Below are 22573 nucleotides of genomic sequence, written 5' to 3'. Positions count from 1 at the left end.
TCGGTGTACTAATAGGCGTAAATATTTATAATTTTTAACAGCCGGCAACCCTTATTTGCGGCTGGATTTAATTAGGCAACCATATATGATAATAAATAGAAAAAAATTAGCTTTAATTTGATATATGATTCATAAATGTACGTTATGAACGTAAAAATGAATCGAAATCATACCTGTTTGCACCAGGCTGCCAAGATGTTGCGGCCAGGTGAAAAGCGGCAACCGTGATTTTTTTGAATCTTTATATCATTTGCCGTGAAGTAGACTACATTTTATTCAAAAAATAAGTGAACGAATTTTTTTCCCAAAAATCGATTAGAAAAATTTTAATTAAACATGCTTGCGGCCAAATTTTGACTGGCAACCTAGTCGATATATATTCTCCTAATTATAAATATACATAAAAATTCGGTTTTCAGCAAAAAACCGATGAACGCACTAATCCTGCAGCCGGATCTCGTACTATAACATCTAAACAAATCGCTAAATATAAACTTAATGCTTCAGAGATAGCTCATTATCTATGTTAAACGTGTTTCACACCATTGTTTGATTTACATCGACAAACGATAAGCATCGGAAAACATAATACACATATTATATTAACAAGTTACTGTGTAAACGGCGTCACAAATAGTTTGCATTGTGGAATTGTAGAGCGTTTGTTGCTGGGAGTGTATTGTCAATAACCGATCGTAAAGAGTTATGATTTCTCAAGATATTGATTACTATTTACTACATGTATGTGCACGTGTAAATTACGCTTTATTTTTTATTCAGTCTACACAAGGTTGAAATTTTTGAACTAATTTTCACGATTGATAGAGACTCGTGTGAACAATTTATTGAAATAAAATTAAATAAGTAACTGGAATCCTTCACACGACGTATTTAGGAGTGTGTCCTTGACGTTATTACTTTTTTACACCATTATAAGTAGTTATACTCATTATGGCATTTGCATAATATACGTGGACATTAACGATGCGAAAGATATTAAGATGGCGATTGAATAGTTAATAAAACGGCTTGAATTTTTATATGTAGTAAAAACTAGCTTTGTAAGATGATCCTTACATAATAATTAATCGCGACTGTTAAATCAATATTTTATATGTATACTAGCGGTCCGCCCCGGCTTCGCCCGTGGTACCTACATGTTTAAACTATCCTATCTCTCAAGTTGGATCGAACTGCACATGGTGTGCGAATTTTATTATAATCGGTTAAGTGGTTTAAGAGTCCATTGAGGACAAACATTGTGACACGAGATTTATATTATATTAAGATGAATTATAATATTTTAAGCATAAATTATTAGTAAAATTAAATTCTGGAAAACCCAAAATGCGAACTTCAATGTTTAATTACTTACAATTTAATGTAAAACCAGTTTTGAAAAATATTATTTAATACGATTTAAATGTCCATTTACTCTATAAATGAAGGGAAAACATTGAAGAATGGTTTTGCTACCAGTGATTAGAATCCATCAAATTTGTTAGTAAGCAATATAAAATGGCTTATAGTATGTAGAGGGCGGATGAGGGAGGATTTTCTATCTTTTTTTTTTGACTTCTCCATAGCATTTGACTGTGTAGAAAATTCGACCTTATTGCATTAACTCAATCACTATGTAATTAAAAGACAAGCCCAAAACCTTATAGGGATGCAGACAAATGGGTACAAATTTTGAATTAATGTAATTAACTACCTATATAATATATAGAATACTAGTGGTCCGCCCCGGCTTCGCCCGTGGTACATATTTCGCAATAAAAGGTAGCCTATGTCCTTTCTCGGGGATCAAAATATCTCAATACCAATTTTCATGCAAATTGGTTCAGTAGTTTAGGCGTGATTGAGTAACAGACAGACAGACAGAGTTACTTTCGCATTTATAATATTAGTATGGATAATATTTCAATGTTTGTTTGTATTTGAAATTCTCAGATTATAGTTACGATGAAGATAAAATGTAATATTTACACAAAAATATGCGTGATGTAATTTGCGTAATAAACGCCGACATTCGCCAACACGCGGGACGCGCCTGCGCCGGCAGCCGTAGCTCTGACATAACCCGACTATCTATTTGTTTACTGTTTAGTTTATTTCCTGCGATTAAAACACTGTACTGTAACAACATAATCCATGGACCACCCTACACCAACCCCAGTCGTAAAATCGCAATCATTTCATTGAATCCCACTCCGGGATGCGGCGTGGGGCGGCGCCTCACCTCCGGGCGCGTTGCGTGCGGCCCGCGCGGGCGGTTACCCAACGTTGCACCATTTGCATCTCTCGTACGAATAATGCGAAACTTCCTCAATAATTCTTGCATCACGCACGTTGCTTCATATAGCCGACGCATATTTTTGTGTTTCTTCATTCACTTGTCAAACACTAATATTATGCTAAGTTATGTAACTACGTATTCGTTTAAAAACTTCGTTATTTCCTTAACTATTAAGATAACAGATTTTTATCTGAAAATATTGACTAATCTGATTATAACGAGGAAGTCTTTTTTGCCAGTTCTTTTAGTAGATTTTTTTTATATTTGCCATTACGTACATGTGACGGTACAAACGGAAACGTGAAGTCGTAAGTCGTTACAAAATTGAACGCGTGACAAATTAGGTAGAGGATGTGAGCTCAGCGGGTTGGGTAACTCCGGGGACGTACTCTTGTATCTTGTGTGTTGACCCGACCTCGCCGCGCCTGCGCCGCCGCCGCCGCGCATCATAGAGCCTCAACTGGTACGGAATAAGAATTCGATGGGTACAATAACTGACATATCCTCGTTTAAAATATGTGAATAAGGTTTAAAATCCATGACTGATTATTGTGAAATTCTGTAATTTTAAAGAATTAAAAATAATCGTAATTGAAAATTAACGACAGACATTTTATTATTTTCTGTTTTTGATATTTTCTTTGATAACGTTATGAAAATATTTGAAAAATTTCTACTATATCTACCACTATTTTAAATCATAATTGGTTAAATAACCTAGTTTCGTATTTCAGTTGAAATTACTCGCCCTGTTAAACTTAAATAATAGCATCTAATTTTGTGTGTCAAGCTGTTATATAATAAAGCACTTCAGTTAATGTATTCTTTATAATGTAAATTCCAATATTTATGAAAAGAACATTTATTTGAAGCTCGCTTCATCGCGCACGTGCCGAACAATAACTGAAACTGTAACAGAAGGTTCCAGACGGTTTGTGCAACGGATCGTGCGCCAGTCAGGTGTTTTTGTTCAAATCCTAAGACAGAAGCGGCTGTCGCAAGCTCTTCGCGGTTACTTAATGCAGGAGACTCAACTCTGACCTTTGACCGTTAGCCTCGCCATTAGCGACGCGTGCGACTCTACACTCGGCGTAACAGGTGATTTGTATAAGGGCATCGTGTTCTAATGGAGCCTTACGGATTGTTGCTTCATCCTTCACTGTTTACAGCATTTAAAGGACCTTAGTTCAAATCTATTAGGGAAAATCGTTGTCTATCTAGACAGTTTATGGATATCGACTTCGAAACTTAATTTTTATGAATATTTTAAAAATTTTGAGCATATTGCGATAATGCGAAAATGATAATTCCATTTACAGAGATAGAATTAGCTGACGAGATCTCATTCATTCAAATACCGTGAACTCGTAAGGTCTGCCCGGTCGTGAACTTGTTGGCACAATACAGATGTAGATAAACCTTAATGACATACAATTTAACTGTTCATGTCGTAGTGTATTATTATATCTATGGTCGTGGGAGCACACACGCACACACGCGCGGCGCGGACGCACACACGCGCCGCGACCCTGACCTTGTGTGCATCTTCGACCACCAATGTAATGCGGCCTCTTTGCATTTCGCACTCGTGTTTGTAATTCGTTCCTCCTCTTATACGGCTTGTGCTTTATATGAATACTATGTAGGACATGAATATACGATTCGTGTTTGATACGAAGTCGGTGTAATTGATGTAATCGAGACGTAATGTACAGCTTATTACGAGAGAAATGAGTAATAGACGAAGAATGCTCACGTTTTCGTTGATTGAACTGAGCACAATATTGATGGTTAGTTCATTTATTTTATTCAATCGTCTTTTATAGAACCTACCTTTTCAAACACCATTTACTGGACAAAACTTATTCTCGTCTAGTTATTTATTTCATTAACGGAAAAGCACTATGATTATTCACTTCAATACGAAGCAAGTAAATGTGATTTAGCGCATCAGTAATGACCCATAAATATTAAATAAATAGTTGTATTGGATACGCACTGCGAGGCGCAGGAGTCGGTCATGAGGACAGGCAGCATGTTACATAAGTGCTGATGTCTGACAACAGGTAATTACGGCCAAGTAAGGCAATAAACTTAATTACGCGACCGGAATGCAAAATTCATATCAACTACCTGAATTTAATATAAACATAATCTTTCTCTGTGTTTTGTTACTTAATAAATATATTTGGGTACAATTTTTTCACGAATTACGAGGAATATTTATTTCTTCGACGTTTAAGCTTCTTTTGATGAATGTAAGACAAGTAAAGACAATACAATGTTGCACATAATTACAAAATATAATAATTAGTGCACTTCTAAATTAATTACAAATTGAGTGTTCAGAAGGAGCTAGACTATAACTGCACGTTCTGTTACGTCACTCATTGCGTCACTAAGAGCACTTTCTCGCGCACACAGACGCACACAGCCGCACACACGCCAGCCTGCGGGATCACTAACACACGACCCATGTGGCACTTTACCCGATAAATCAGTCAGTTGGAGCTTCCGTGACTTCATAAAGCTTACAAAGTCGAAAGAGTAGACGGTAAATCTGTCAAATTGTGTCGCAACTCGCAATACCGTAGAGGAGAGGTTAAGCGAACAGTATGTCAATATGAAAGTGAATTGACTTCCTTTTCAACATTTTAAATGAGCTGAATTATGTGCATCGTGTTTGTTATGGATACAGTACAATTAAATGAGGTGAGAAAGCCAGATGCGAGTGTTGTATCATAGTACTTATAAATACATAAAAGAAACTTCAATTTCTTTCCTCTTTTTAAGATAAAACATTTCTTATAAAATAATAAATAATATAAAGTATAGTGCATAAACTAGGAAAACTATTTTATATTTTGTTACACAAACGAAGTTTTTACTGGATAGGTCATAAAGAAGTCCATTAGGCTATTTCATGAATATAGTCACGCGCAAAAAGTAACCTTTAACGTGTACGAAGTAATATGTTACAATAGGAGATTAATATTCACGATTAAAGTTTACAGTTATCTACGCTACGTTACGAAATAACACCTTCAATGCAATACTTAGATACAAATATTAGTATATTTTTATACGCTAAAAAGTAGAGCTGTAAACAAATATCGCTGATTTATTGATAAATACTCTAAAGGTCTAAATATTCGAAAACTATTGTTACACATATCATTGACCTTAGCTACGCGTTACCACAATTAACAATATGTTTACAAAAAGATCAACATTGAAATATGTTTAAAGCTGCGATTCAATGACATAATTTAAAATGACATAATATTCTGATTTATTTATTTATTTATTTATTAAGCCAAACCAACAGTAAATACATACAAATCTTGCAAGCTTAAATCTAGAAATACATAAATGTTAAGGATGTATCAACCAATTATAGGTAAGGACAAATTAATTTTTATATCTTAAACTTACTTAAATAGTACCAACTAAATCAACACAACGCTTACGTTAAATTTTGTTATGACTAACGTAATTATTTTTAAAGTAATTAACAATATTTATAGAAAAAATTGAATACGAATCAAAGTAAATATCCACCAAATTAGGCTGAGATGCGCACAATACATTAAACTCACTGCACATTCTAATAATTGGCGAATTTTTACCAACATTGTTCCGATAAAACGGCAAAATTAAGTAAATATTGTTCGAAACTAGGTCATACTGGTTGTCGAGGCGGAGTGGGCGCGGTAACTAGTTCGTTCAATAATAAAATAATTGAAACATGTTTTAAGCGCCGTTTTTTTAATTCAACAAAAATGATAAATATGTATGAACTAGCGGTCCGCCCCGGCTTCGCCCGTGGTACATTTTTACGTTTTCTCTCCATAAGAACCATCCTCGTACTTCAAGAAATGTAATAAAAAAAGAATTATCGAAATCGGTTCAGTTGTTCTCGAGTTATGCGCTTACCAACACATTTTGCGATTCATTTTTATATTATAGACTAGCGGTCCGCCCCGGCTTCGCCCGTGGTACATGTTTACGTTTTCTCTACATAAGATCCATCCTCGTACTTTAATAAATATAATAAAAAAAGAATTATCGAAATCGGTTCAGCCGTTCTCGAGTTATGCGCTTACCAACACATTTTGCGATTCATTTTTATGTATAAGATTAAACGATAATCTTAATTTTACTAAAAACATAAACATAAACTTAAACGTAATATGCCATTCATGAAAAAGTCAAATTTGTGTCTTGCAAGAAGTTTTAATAATAATGGTCACGAATTAGAAATTAGTAATATTAAACATAATATAATATGTAGATTATTATAGGTAATAAAATTAAAGAAATGTTTGACGTATTAGTACCTAGTACCTACATCTAAGAGTGTGCATGTTTAACTTCATGCGGTAAGGTAAATTTTTGTCTGTGTCATACTTTCAAAACTACAAGTTAAAAATCATTTTGTGTAAAAATTTATTATTTTTTACATGTAGATATAAAACATAGCATAATAAGAAGCATTTTAGTTTTTACTAATATTAAAACAAAAAAAAAGTCATTAAAAATGCTACATAATTTGAAGGTTGTAATTTTTTATCTTAAATTAAAATATTTTTTTTTTGTAATTAGTGCTTACTGTTTGTAAGTGTAGACGAAGGTCGCATTAGCTTATGATTGTTACACATCAATTAACTCGCTTTAGGACTTGACAAGTAGATCAGGGGCCTTAGACAAACGTACGTAACGCCATGGAATAGAAACTGCTAACGCTAATTATTGACATAAGCTCATGACATTTTGGTAATGGTTCGATCACACTACCAACGACGCAGACGACCACGACAAAAGTTCCAATCTTGCCGAAATTTGTTCAAAATCAATATTAAAATCTCCCGTCATTCTGGTACTCAGGAATAAAAAAATTCGAGGTCAATTAATAAAAAGAAATAGGGTTTTTTGCGATTTTCGCCGAGACGGTAAGTTTATCATACAATCACCTGAACCAAAATTGTATATAATCTAATTATCTATAAAAAAGGTTAAATACATTTTTTTCTAGGAGCCACCGTTTCTATGAAAAACCTGTTTGTTTATCCATTGATCTCAAAATTTTTTTTTCCAAACACCAATACGACAGGAAATTCTTAAATTTCATTTTTAATTGTGTTTTGCACAATTTTATTTAATTGCGACTGGATGAAAATTTTGTTCGTGGTCGTCGTTGTCGTTGGTAGGGTGACCGAATCCTTATGCAAAACATCATACGCTTATGTCAATTTCTATCGATAGCGTATTCTATTCCTTGGCGTTTTGCCGTTTGGCTAAGGCCCCAGGAACTGGTCACACGTCAGAAACCGAATAAAAATATCCGTTACGCAAGTTGGTATTTTTTTATCATGAACCAGTATATTGTCCTACATACGCTTGCATGTCAATATTTTCATTCTGCAAAGTCTGCCTTATTTGTATTTTGTGTATTGTCGTCTGTATACTTTAAACCGAATTAAGAGAATTGAGACGAAGTTGTCAACCTTGCGCGATACAATTACATATATTAAATGAAATTACAAAATATTCAAGTTTTAAATCGCCAATTTCCTTTCACCGCGCAAATAGTTCACGATAATTATGAACAACGCAATGTGGATATATAACATTAAACGAGTAAACGGCGAAGCAGAGGCCATTAAATTATGTTATTCGGTTTGTATGCTCTGCAATTATTATGTGCAATAAACTGCTTTAATGCTTATTTTTGTCTTTAAGTGAAGTAATTATGGAATATATTTATTGAAATAGCCTTCACTCGTAAATCTAATATTTAAATGTCCATACATCATCTTTCAGCCAACTCATTTTGTTTGACCTTTTGTGTGTTCGTAGCGATACATTAACCTTTATAATAAAACGTAAAATGTAATTAACGTTTAGAAGTCATTGATAGCTGTTTTTATTGGAAATTATGATCGAAACGGCGCGGGCGCTTAGCGCAACCGCTCGCGCTGTACGGTTATGCAAACATATTTATGTTCCACTGAAAATATATTTAGAGTGGAAACAATCTATTTGCGTGTCTTGAATCAATGTTAATGTTATTTGTTGAGGATAATTGCATACCAAAGTTGTAAATAAATTGAATCAATAAATTAATCAAATACTCGAGTATAATGCCATCAAATTTTGTTGACATCATTAAATAGTTCCCAAATATTATGTTATAATATTATTTCAAGGATTATGTCACAAGGTAATGTGCAGACCAGCGCGAGCGGTTAGAAACTGGCTTCAGTTGGATAAAAAATTGACAACTACTAACAAATATTTAAATGGCTTCCGCCATATAAAGTCTTGCTTCAAACCGCACTTTTTTGCTTTCATAAAATTGACATGAAATGAAGATAAAATCAGTATTATGTGATTAAACAAAGCGAGAAAAACAATCACGTCAAATCTTAAACGTGACTATCATTCTATCTTTAAAGTCATCGTTCCCCGTACGCTCTAACGGTTACGATACGTTTGATTTTGCTCCGTGATTATTTCGAATTTATAATTATTTCAACGCTAGTAAGCAAATAAAAACTAATACAAAGTGTTAAGCATATAGTAGTGAAGTGAATTATAAGAATAGTACATGAAAACTATTGTTCTTATAAATGTAAGCAGACTACAAATAATTAAGTTATAACTTGCAGCTATTCACCGGTACGTACATGACTTGTCATTTTTAAGCGTAGTGGCACGCAGCTCTCGCAAGTCGCACGGTTAATTATTATAGTGCGTAAGGAATAGATTCGCATGCGTCCACACCGTATGACTCACGCTGCTAATGAGTTTCAAAGATTAATAGGCGAGTACGAAGATTGTTTTATGCCTAACTGATTCAACCTCTCAGAGGTTCTTGGTGCAATTTTTGTTGTTTCCTGTACTTACTTATTATTTCATTGGACATTAAATAAAACTAAGTAGTATGTCGGGGAGTTCTGAAGTGTGGGGATGTTGTACTAATGAAAGTGATACAGATGCAAACCAGAAACATATAAAATGTACGTCCTGTGGAAAATATTATCATTATGCATGTTTATCCTTAAAAGAATCTCCAAATAAATCGAATACTAATAAAATATGGAAATGCCCTTGTTGCTTAAATAAAACACCAAAAATTTTTAAGAATGACTCAACGCCTATTTCACGTAACATTAACATGATTAGAGGAAATAAAAGACAAGCTACTGGGTCTCCGTCACCTCCGTCACCACATTATGAAGAATTACATTCTACTATCCAAAATATAATCAGACTGGAATTCAGCGAGATTCAAGCGCAACTAAATAGCACCATTACCTCCACAATTCAAAAAGAACTTATACCAGTCAGAGACGAAATGAAAGAAATCATACAATCAATGCAATTTATGAATGCAAAATTTGAAGAAATCGAAAGGATGCAAAAGTCTTCTACTGAATTAATAAAGAGATTGGAAACAGAAAATAGTGAGCTAAAATCTTCAATCGAGAACCTCTCTATACGTATTAATAACATAGAACAACAGTCGCGCTCGAACAACTTAGAGATACAATGCCTTCCTGAAAACAAAAATGAGAACCTTATCAATACAATCAATCAGCTGGGTCAAATAATAAATTGTCCAATCCAAGAGAAGGATATATTTCATTGCTCACGTGTGGCCAAAATCAATACATCCAGTACTCGTCCGCGTTCTGTAGTGGTGCAACTTGCTTCAACCAGGCTCCGTGATCAAATTCTTGCTGCAGTAATTAAATTTAACCAAAACAACCCTCAAGAGAAACTTAATTCTGCTCATCTGGGATACTCCGCGAAGAAATCGCCAGTCTACGTTGTGGAACATCTATCCCCAGCAAACAAGGTTTTGCATGCAGCTACAAGAATCAAGGCCAAGGAAATAGGCTATAAGTTTGTCTGGATAAGAAACGGTAAAATTTTTGTTAGGAAAAGCGAAGGCACTGAATATGTGGTAATTAAGAACAAGAACAGTCTAAGTAAATTAAAATAGATTAAAAATATTAAAACGTTATCTCTTTAGCATGCGTAAGACACTCTTGTTTCATTAACATTCAATAGTTTAAGTATTTATTATCAAAATTGTAGAGGTCTCAGAACTAAAACAAATTCTTTTTACTGCAATCTATGCTGCATAAATTATGACATAATTATACTAACTGAAACCTGGCTTAATAGTGGAGTTCTTAGCAGTGAGCTTTTTGATGATCGGTATGTGGTCTATCGCCGAGATAGGGATTCTTCTGGCTTTCACCACACTAAAGATGGTGGTGGGGTATTAATCGCTGTATTAAGAAAATTCAACTCCAATCGTGTTGAAATATGGCAAAGTAAATGTGAAGATCTATGGATAACTATAGATTTGCCAACCTACACGATGAACAAACTAATTTTCTGTGCAGTTTATCTCCCTCCCCCTGTTTGTTTATCTCTTATAGAGCATTTCATTGATAATTGCAATAAAGTTATAGAATCAACTGATATCCCCTTGTGTATAATAGGTGACTTTAATTTAGGAAAAATTAACTGGACTTCTGATTGTGCAAGCGATTCTATTCCTAAAATTTATCAAACCTTCTTGGACTTTCTGAATGTCAATATATTAAATCAATATAATAACATCAAAAACATTTCCGATCGTATATTAGACCTTGTTTTATCGTCGCTACGCACCTTATCAGTTGCTGAATCCGATTATTTCTTAACAACAGTAGATCCATTGCACCCTCCTCTCATTATAAATATGTCACTGACTAAAGAAATTAAGCTTCCTTACAATAATCTGGCCAAAAGAAGAAACTATCATAAAGCCGATTATGACAAAATCGTAGAGAGATTATATGATATAGACTGGGCTAGTCTCTTTGAGGAACGTGATGTAGATAGTATGCTTCAGATTTTTTATGAAATTTTACACAGTTTAATAAATCAATTTGTACCGTACCGTAAATCATTAGCCAGCCAGTATCCACCTTGGTTTAATAAAGCACTAATACGATCATTAAAAGAAAAAAACAAATTAAGACTACGATATAAATCTTATAAAAATTCTATGGATAAAATCGAATTGAATTTGATATCTAAAAGATGTCAAAACCTGGCAAAGGATCTATACAATAGTTATATGAAAAATATTGAAGCGGAAATAACCAAAAATCCAAAAATATTTTGGACACACATCAAGGCCAAGCGTGGTGGATCTAGCGCATATCCCATAACTATGACTGACGGAGATACTACCTCATCCGATGGTTCAACTATATGTAACCTGTTTGCGTCTTATTTTTCTTCTGTATACACACCCAAAGGCGAGGATTCCTCGAGCAATGATTTGTCCTCTCTCAGCTTTATCAATGTAGGTGGTCAGTGTCTTACAGGTCCAACATTGGATAAGGATTGTGTTTTGAAAACTTTAAAATCTTTGAACGTTAATAAGGGAGCGGGTCCTGATGGTATCCCTCCTCTATTTATTTCTTCTACTGCTTCGGCTTTGGCTGCTCCATTAGTAATGATTTATAACAAATCTCTAATTTCAGGTTCCTTTCCACAGGAATGGAAAAAAGCCAATGTTGTGCCTGTTCACAAATCTGATAAAAAAAAATTTATCTCAAATTATAGACCGATTTCGATCCTCTCTACATTTGCCAAGGTTTTTGAATCTTTAATCTGTCCTTTTATTCAACGACACTTCAGGCAATATCTGAGTGATCAACAACATGGCTTTATTCGTTCAAGATCTACAACAACAAATTTATTGTCCTTTACTGAATCGCTAGTGCAATGTGTTGATGAGAATAAGCAGTTCGATGTGATCTACACAGATTTTAGTAAAGCTTTTGACAAAATTTCCCATTCCATACTATTACAGAAACTTTCGGCTTATGGAGTTACTGGCTCGTTTTTACATTGGCTACAATCGTACTTAACAAACCGAGAATTTGTCGTTGTCGTAAATGGCTTTGCATCCGATGTCCATCATGTTACGTCTGGTGCTCCGCAAGGATCCCATTTAGCGCCAATCCTTTTCAACATTTATGTTAATGATTTGCCATGCTGTTTTTCTTTCTCAGAGGCTTTTCTGTATGCAGATGATCTTAAATTTGCCATAAAAATCGATAAACCAAGTGATACCGGTCTCCTACAGGAAGATCTAAATCGGCTTATTCAATGGTGTGCACTCAATAATATGCAGTTGAACCCAAAAAAATGTTACCATCTAAAATTTTCTAGAAAGAACTCTGTAGTGCAGTCAAAATATTATATTGGAAGCCATGTAGTGCAGGAAGTAGACACAATAAAGGACCTCGGTGTCCTGTTTGATAAATCAGTAACTTTTGTACCACATATTGAGAACGTAACGAAAAAAGCGTCCCAAATGCTTGGGTTCGTATTACGTAATACGAAAAATTTTAGTATGGGCCGAACAAAAATTATTTTATACAACTGCTTGGTACGAAGCAGCCTGGAATATTGTAGTTCCGTATGGAGACCCCACTATTCTACTCACATGCTAAGACTAGAAAGAGTACAAAAAAGATTTCTATGGCACTTAGCATTTTCTGTTGGGAAGCTTAGACAACTACCTTCATATAAGTCGCGTCTTAACTATTTTAAAATGCGTGCTTTGCATGTTAGATACAACATTATTGATGCATCTTTCTTATTCAAACTTGTAAGAAATAAAATTGACTGTCCCGGTTTGTTGAGTCAAATTAGATTTCGCGTGCCATATAGGTATCCCCGTAGCTGTATTACACCTTTTTACCCTCCATTACGAAGAACTGTTCTTGGTACTAATTCGCCACTTCTAAGAATGTTTAAAATTTTGAATGAGTGTAGTGATGTAACAGATATTAATTTTGATAGCCATAGATTGTTCCTGAATAAAATCTATGAACACTTTATTAATTTAATTTAAAATCATTGAGCTTATAATATAATTTCATTCATAATGTCATAATGTTAATCCAATTTAGATTATTAAGAAAATTATTTTTGAAATCTTTTTTTTTTTTGTTTAAACTTAAGATGTAAACTAACTGTATTGTAAGTACTAAGTAACTGCCTTGTTTGTTTTCATAACCGTTTTGTTTTTATTATCTTGCATGTGGTGTTAGCCTTTAAGTAGCTGTTGCATTTATATAAGTTATTTTGTGTTATTGTTTCTGTATGTATGTGTTGATGTAAACAACTGTTGGCTTACCTTAATTAAATAAAAAAAAAAAAAAAAAAAAAAAAAGAAAATATTATATTGTGTATATAAAAATTATAGAAAATTGTCTGAAAATATATTTTTATTAAAATATGTGTAATTAGTAAAACGACTACAAGAAACTAATATTGCGGATTTTTTAAAATGTTATTAACAAGACGAAATAATAATCGTAATCAGGGGCTGTACTGGTTTCCAATTTCCATACAATTGGAAGCATAGTTGAAACGAGAGCAAAGTCGGTTATAATGTATACGCATCTGAGTGTTATGCGGTCAGTGAGTCACTGAAAGCGAAAGGAGTTGAGTAACGCTCGCAGCGGCGCGCTACTGCGCCCGCGCGCGCCGAGCGGCCAGCGGAGCGCCGCGTTATTGTTTGACATTGACACCTACTGAAATGTTGATAATTATTTTTTAACATACAAAACCGCCTTTAAACGATCAGAACAAAACAAAATTAAAATGGGACCAATCGGAGAGCTTTCAAATAAAAAAAATAATCATCAGAAACGGTTTACCCATTCAAAAGTTCTGAGGTAAAAAACACAAAAAATACAGTCGAATCGAGAACCTCCTCATTTCTTTGTAGTTGATTGAAAACACTTCATAAAATTATATCGATTTAACACAACTACAGAATATACAGGGTTAGTTGTAAAACACCGGCAACCTCGCAGGACAAGATAGCTAACATCATAAGCGACAACATTAATAATTGTTCTACGACTTTTGATAATTTATTTTACAAGTAACCCTGTATAGCTATACGCGCTTACAGTTTACATACCATACGGAGTTACGACATAAAAAAATATAAATATATTAATAATAAGTAGGTACTGTATACACTATTTTAATAAGGCGTTTGTTTATAATGAAAATTGAGGAAAATGAAATAGAAGTTGCCACTTACTGAATGTCACCTCACACCTGGGATCACCCGGCGAGTTCATCGACCCTCTGTCGTTATTAACAAAATCAATAGAATTGAAAATTGTAATTGTTAAATTCAGTTGAAACCTAATGGTTTTTCCGTTTGCTAATTGTGTAAAAACAATTGTGATGTTTTTGTCTAATTGTTATTTCATCAAATACAATAGTGATTACGGTGATTAACTGAAACTTAAATACTTACTTAACTTGGAGATACCCAAAATTAACTTATAGAAGTAGAATCTTTAAATTATCGTAAAAAATATAATATATTTTACCATTATAATTAGACATTTATATTATTTATTTATAAATAATGAATCATGCAGATGTTAACATGCTGCAGCCCAAAATCCCGTTGATGTCTTTTGTATGAAAAATAATTCGACATGTTTACCTACGAATATTCCCAAAGTTCGTGACACATATTTTTATTTTTTAATAGAGCTCACATACCTTTACTTATTATCGTGATGTAAATACGATATTGCGGTTAAAATAGTAAATAATTTTCGTAGTGAACGGTCCGTAAGCGATACTGAAGGCTCTCGATCAAGGCGGCTAGTTGGCTGATAAATATCTGATTATTCGGAATTAAGCACAAGGCTTTGTTTCTCGTGTTTCTCTTCGCAATTAAAATATTGATTTCAAAACAGTGTCAACTCGAATCTGGGCCACGTCAACAAAACAGAGCTCGCTCGTAACAATAACGTACAAAACTAATTAAACGTAATAAAAGTATGAATTAAATCGTTAACGATCGTATTTCTCATCTTTATTCAATAGATATCTGCAATACCAACATGCAATACCAAAATACAAATATTCGTACATCTTATCTTTTGCCTCCAGTTTCTTTCCATTAAGCACATTGAATGATTACGCTACTTTAACTACTACTCTATTTTTTATAAATATTCGTTTGGCTCTCTCAAAAACAATTCGTTCATGAATGAATAGTTGAGAATTTCCAACTAGACGGGAAGGAATTAGGATTTCGCAAAAGTACACACAATGCGGACGAAGTGCCGCCGCCCAGTGCTGCGCGCAGACGCAGCGGGGACCGCACAATGCGTGTGGGGCAACACCACGTATGGGGCAACAAGCAACGCCAGATAATCGATTAGTTTTGCAACCACACACCATTCTTGTAAACTTCAATTATTTCCGTGACCTGCGGATTGCTGATTTACAATTACAATAGGGTGAATTATGTTTTTAAATCATATAAATGGCTCAATTAAAATCAACCCTGCAGCTTTTCTCGTGTGCCAACACTCGACCGTGACTTTATTTATACTTTTACTTTCAATGTTAAGATTAAACTTATCGGTAATTGGGCCAATCTCTTTATGTCATATATTTTAATATTCAGAATACAAGTGATAACTGAGTTAAAACCGACCGACTTCAAACTTGCACTTGCAACATTTACAATTATACATACAAAATGCTCATAAAATAAAAACTGCTGGGCCTATCCGAATAAAATTTTTATGAGACCAATTCGACACCATCCCGCATCGAACAAAAAAAGAATCACATAAATCGGTTTAGAAACCTCGGAGTAATCGGTGTACATACATTAAAAAAAAACATACCGGCCGAATTGATAACCTCCTCTTTTTTTGAAGTCGGTTAAAAATATTACTCATGATTACGGATGACAAATTTACGAGTTGTAAACCGAAAATAACTTTGACATTTTTCAAGATTATTTAGTTGTCCTCTAAAATCTAAAGCTTATTTTATGCATATTGTATGCCAATAATCAATCGTTTAGTTTTAAATGAATAAGTGTCATTGACACAAGGTAACGTGAGGGGGGAAGTGGGGGGACGTCCGGGCGAGGTCACTGATATCGATATTATTATTATCTATTAAATCGTTCGGTTCCGGTGCAATACACTTCTTTCATTTAGCGAATGGTTTGGCTGTAAATTAAAAATATATTATTACGATCGAATTAAAGCTTTTCCTTTTAGACAACAATAGGGCGGATAATATTTTATACAAATGGCCCTTTTGGTTATTCGTAATTTATACAGTATTCGATTCCTGTATGCCGCCTGAAGGTCGTAGTTTATGTACCTATATTTTAAATTCCTTATATTTAATTTGACGAGGTAATTATGAATATTAATTGATTGGATAATAAATCAATCACATTAATTAATTCAAAGTATCTCAAGATATATTTGGTAATAACCTCGGTGTGATGTAGAATAAAAACACAGTAAAAGTGGTCGGTGTCACACCGAAGGCCGACGCGACGTGCTGCCACGGCGAGATATTTTCGAAACTCGTGTTATCGTTTTCTCACGGCTAATCATATTGTATATGGGTATTTAAAATTGGTAAAATATCACATACGTCCATAAAAAAAATGTGTGAACATTGAATCTCTTAAATTAACATATATGGTACACTATATTATTATGCTTAATATGTAACAAAATATTATTTATGTAATTTATACCTAAAAAACATTACATGCTAATGGCACCATTATAATTTTAATTAAGGAAATAAAAAACACAAATAATAAATATTAAATACACTGAGTATACATTACACTGAGTAGGTACTATAAAGGCTTTTGTATCAGATTGTAATACACTTCCTCGTATTAAAAACTGTATAAAACAACTTATAGCGAAATGGCAAAAAATAATAGCCGTCTAATATAAAGATAATTATTTATATATTATGCCACTGCATATCATTAAAAAAATACCAGTAAGTACCTTATACCTTACCTTAAGTATCATAAAAACCCATTTAGGTCACTTATATTATTGAGAAATAACATGCAAAATGTTTTACGAGCACTCAAGACAAATCCTAAAAAGATAAAGTTTACACAAACGAGTGTAATGTTTGTTTACTCGCGTTTTACTCGCTGTTTGATATGAGTACACTTATATCGATACTCGAAATCGATATCGACGCCAGAAAAAACATTAATAATCACTAATGTCCTTATAGCTTTGTATATTACATTGATGTTAATAATTACAATCGAAAGGAAATAATGTGAGTAAATTACATGAAAGCTGCCAGCAACCAATATGATCTTTGGCGCATCATGTTACCAATAGGTAATTCCACCCCATGCCAAAGTTACAATAAACGCATATCGCAGTTCTTCTCTACATTTATATGAAGAGTAAATCTAGTATAGTATTATCTGTGGTAAACTATAACACACTGTAATACTGTATCCACGAAGCGGACACACGTGACTCTCATAAGGAGACCGTCTCAACGCACGGAAACGCCACTCGCAACTTACGTGGGAGGTATTGTTCTCCGCAAATTATTTCATTACCCCAATAATGGGGTTCCGCTCGGCCGCGCAGCTGACATGCGCTCAGAGACAAGTGTGTTGTGTAATCATTATTATTATCAGTGACATTGCCTCACTTGTCCTTGCTTTGATTCGTTAATAAAACGATTTTAATGAGCCCTGATAGATTCAAACAAGAATTTTATAATATAATATGAGTATATATATATATATATATTTATAATCCCACTGTTTTGATTTTTGCGTGTAGAGTATCGATATAATGATTTCCTTTGCATTTTGCTCTGAATTAAGCGCACACACTATATTCTGTTAGTCATTAGAACCGCTTGATAAGTTCACCCGAGTAAATAACATAAAAAAATATTTTATAGTGTGTAGCTAATGAATAATGATGATGTTCAATGAGTAAGATGGAGCTATGGTATTATTTATCACCTGTGTGCAGTGTATGGCCGCGTATGGCGGGGCGCATCCTGGAGCCGGATGGAGCCTTTCGTCACTTCCCCGCGCCCCGCGCCAGTTGCCTCACACGTGTTGTAAACCGATTTAACTTCAGATTAAACAAATACCTTTTCAGATTGTTATTGCTAGATATTTATAATTAATAACTATAATTGGTTGTGTTAGATACCTTTAAAGGTTTCTATTTGTTGAGTAGTATTTATGCCAACTGCCAAGTTATAATTAATTTAACAGTTTTCTGTGAGTACAATATTCTTGATAAGTATAATTGATAAGCGGTTCAATTTTTTTTAGAAACAAACAAGTCATCAGGCTAGATTCAATGATACCTTTAGAACCCTGATAGTAACGATATTCTTTTAAAACAACGTCAAGATTACGCTTCATGTTTGTACAATAGTGCACACTACCGGAATTATTAGTGTACAAATAGCCATCTTATTTAATTATTATTAATATACGAGGAAGGTGTCTCCGTCGATGTGCAGGAAGATAGAGCCGCGGAAGGCTTCGCGGCGCGTGCGTTACGTGAGCGACTGTCCACTCACCGTCTACTCTCAAATAACAATCACTTCACATAACTAGCAAATAATATAACTTCAACACGGAGTCATTATGATTGCTAATAATAGTATTGTTGTTTCCTTGCCTCACACGCTTATGTGTTGTAAATAAAGCTTACGTCACTAAACATTATAACGTTTCGATCAACAGACCGTGGAATATTTCAATCTTTTGGTATTAAATTGTTTGATAGTGATCTAAAAGAGTTGATCCAATGTATAATGACATAAGCTGCTATTTGAATAAATGTTGTTCACTGTTTGTCAATCGTTGCGACAGCATAATTATTAAAGTGGGTGGTATAAGGTCTCGATTTAAACCGATTTAGAAAACGCTATATTTGACACGACTCAACGCAAATGGTTGTCTTTATGAGCGCTCGGTTTTACCCGACGTTACTTAATTCTGCTGGTCTACTTGGTTACGAGATACCTTCGTTATATTCAGACTATCGCTCGTACAATGTTTGAATTATACGAAACGTAGTAAATATGTATATTATGTAATATGATTTAATATTTTCATACATAAAAGAACACATTCGTAGGGGTCATTCAAAAAACCAATGAATTTTATTCCCAGATATAATCTCAATATTTTTAATATATGTAAATAATTATTCACTTTTAACTATGTTATAATGAATTAATTAATAGGTAGATGAATATGGCAGCCAAAGATTGGAGGCCGCGTCGGAGAATGCGTGTGAATGTTTATATCTGCTTGTGTGTGATGTTGACGGATGACGGATTACTTAATGCGATAATTGCCACCACAGACATACGAACCACGATTCAGCAAGAAGGTCGATATAATCAACATTGGATCTTAATCACACGTGACGTATACTACCATCGATTGTAACGCTACGTTAAAAATGATAATTGACATATCAATAAATAAGCGTACATACAAATTTATATTTATTTAAAATGACTTGAAACACCATTGTTTTTATAGCGTTTTAAAAAGAAAATTGTAAAGTACAATTTCATCTCTACAATCGGAGCATATTATAGATATTAGAAATACATTATTTTATTACTTACTTACTTATTAATGGTAAAGATTCTAGATTGTAGAACACTTTACTGATAACTTAAAATTGTGACAAAAGCTTTTGGTGATGATAGTAATATGAGAAAAACGACTTTGCAGAGTCTTTACCAAAAACATTAATAAAATATGTTTGAGTAATAAAAGATTGCATTGTGTACTTCTTATACATTATATTCTTATATCTGCCTATCGATATGCTCCGATTGTTAACCTCTTCGAATGTAACAATTAATGTTCATAAATTGCGCTGTAGTATGTAATGTAATGTTTTTGTATGTGTGATAATAATATATAGTTCTAATGTTTTGAATAAAGTGCAGTCTTAAGTAAGTCTACATTCGGGTACAAGTGTTTAACCAACAACCTTCACAGTGCACAGATAATGTAACATTGCTACACCGTCACGCGTCGTTTCGAATCCATCTCTGCCATGATATTTAAAGTTTAATATCGCATTAATAATTTCAAGTAATAATATTAATTTAATATTTGCTTTTAACAATAAAGTAAGAGATACTTCAACACATAATTATATATCATTAAAATCAAGCGATAAATTCGTCACGATCAAAATATCGTCTTTCATAATGTACAGGTACTCGATAGACAAAAATAAGTTATAAATTGACCGCTCAGTTTCTCAACAGTTAAATTATCTTTCAGTTGCGGTGAGGCAACCGCCCCGGTGACTTCATATCGGACAATATTCGACCATACAGACACGGACTTAAATAATAATGCGTGCAAATGCCAATGTTTTAATATCAAAAAGGCAGACGTCTTTAGTTCCCATATACCCGGGCTGGCACCAATCCATCTAACACCCCCTTTCCATAGCCCAGATTTTTAATTCCCATATTTTGCAATAGTCCTACATCATCGGCTGCGGACTGCCCAGGGCTACCCGTTTATTATGGAGACATGCGTGCAAATATGATCTTTGTGCACGTTATAATATAGGCTAGAATAGAAATTCTGATATAGAATGTTAAATGTGCATTTGTCGCGTGTCTGTACATAATAGATCGGTCGACGATGTCACAAACTGTTAGAGTTTACGACCGCTCGCAATTTGAGCCCGAGCGTTGCGATATTGTATCAAATTATAATTACCACACTACTTTGTAACTCGTAGAGGAAAAAACATATTAATTGTGTTGGCTACTTAGCGGGGCCAGCTGCAGTGAGAGGCTTCGTAACTTATAAATGTATGTGGCTCAACTATGTTATACGAATTAAGTTATAACGTAGAACAAAATAAATGTAAAATGAATAACTACTGGCGCAAGTTCGGTGCTTTGTTACTTATGGACTCGTTAAGTAATCAGTCTAGAGACTACATAACATGATGGCCGTTTAAGAAACACAAACAACAATTTAAACGCCATAAAGTTGAGCATGCATTGTGTCTGCGGTTACGTGCGGCGAGGTCGCGCCCGTGGTGTATCGCTTGCAAGCCGCCATTACTTGCCCATTACACATCTTGCGATCTTCGTAATGTTCACGCTTTTGCTAAAAATATTTTGAATGTACTCATTCACGTGTGTTGTAGGATAGAGCTTAATTTACTAAGCTTAACAATAGATATCGATTAACATACCAGACGAGGTGTATCTAGATCTGTACCTCTGCTAATCATATATATAGCTTCAAGTAATAAGTAAGTACAATGTAAAGTAATTACAATGTACCTACAAGTAATTAAACCGTTAAGCGATTTCGTGGAAACCTTCATCCAAAGAGTGAAAATAACTTCCGGTTGTAAGCTCCGACTAACCTTCGAGTGTTGCCTCATTTGTATCACGATATTTGATTTGCGCAAAGCTATAGTGAAATACTATAATTTATGAACGTAAACATTAAAATACAAGTGACGTATTTTTGTATAGAGAAAGTTGAACGATTGATTCCATTTTGTATTACAATTTACAGTAAAATAATGTACAGATAAAGAACGTTAACATTTCTTAAACTATTTATTATAATATTAAGTATGATAAACTAATACAAACTATCAATGGCCCAATTATTAAAAGTGAAACTGTAGGTATAAACATATTATATTGTAACTGTAAGTCAGATACAATAAAAAATTGTTATTCTTATCCGATACAATTAAAAATACACTAAGAACAATAGAAATACCTAATAATATTTTTTCTTTCAATTTAATTGCATATGATTTTAATTGGGTCCAGATGTTCATGGCAACATGTAACTTGTTTGTTTAAATACATTTTAAATGATAAATTATACAAATAAAATTAAAAGATATTCTGCTACGTCACATATTTCGTTTGTAAAACATTATTCTACTTGTGAACACCATATAAAAAGGATATACTCTCCTTTTGTATAAATTTTTGATCATAAAAACGATAGCAATAAAATAAAAGGAATGGTTGAATTATTAAAATATTTTTTACTAAGCACTTAATATAATACTTTTTATAAGACAACATTATGTTCTATTGTAGCTCGTAATAATTAATAATTAGTCATGCTTCTTTCAAAGCTAGATTAGGTTATCATATAAACATATAGAATACGTAACAAATGTAATAATAATAATCTATAAAAATGTAAATAAGTATCACCATTGACAGATTGATTGATTAATACATCATAAACATCGAACGAATATTTACATGAATTAACATTTTTGAAGCGCTCATTGAGTAAGCTCTGTGGCAATCAAATAATAAACAAGTGCT

At 33.6% G+C, this 22573-nt stretch overlaps 2 protein-coding genes across 2 annotated transcripts in view; both read left to right on the top strand.

The window, feature by feature from the left end:
- The window catches only part of LOC123700707, a 34737-nt gene that overhangs the window by 4348 nt on the left and 7816 nt on the right, over positions 1-22573 (top strand). The window lies entirely within an intron of this gene.
- LOC123701071 lies at positions 9480-10310 on the top strand. The gene has a single exon (XM_045648482.1). The coding sequence runs from the start codon at positions 9480-9482 to the stop codon at positions 10308-10310; it is 831 nt and encodes a 276-aa protein (XP_045504438.1).

Source organism: Colias croceus, chromosome 20 (genome assembly GCF_905220415.1).
Source record: "Colias croceus chromosome 20, ilColCroc2.1".
Lineage (NCBI taxonomy): Eukaryota > Metazoa > Arthropoda > Insecta > Lepidoptera > Pieridae > Colias > Colias croceus.
This window is presented reverse-complemented; position numbering and strand designations above follow the sequence as displayed.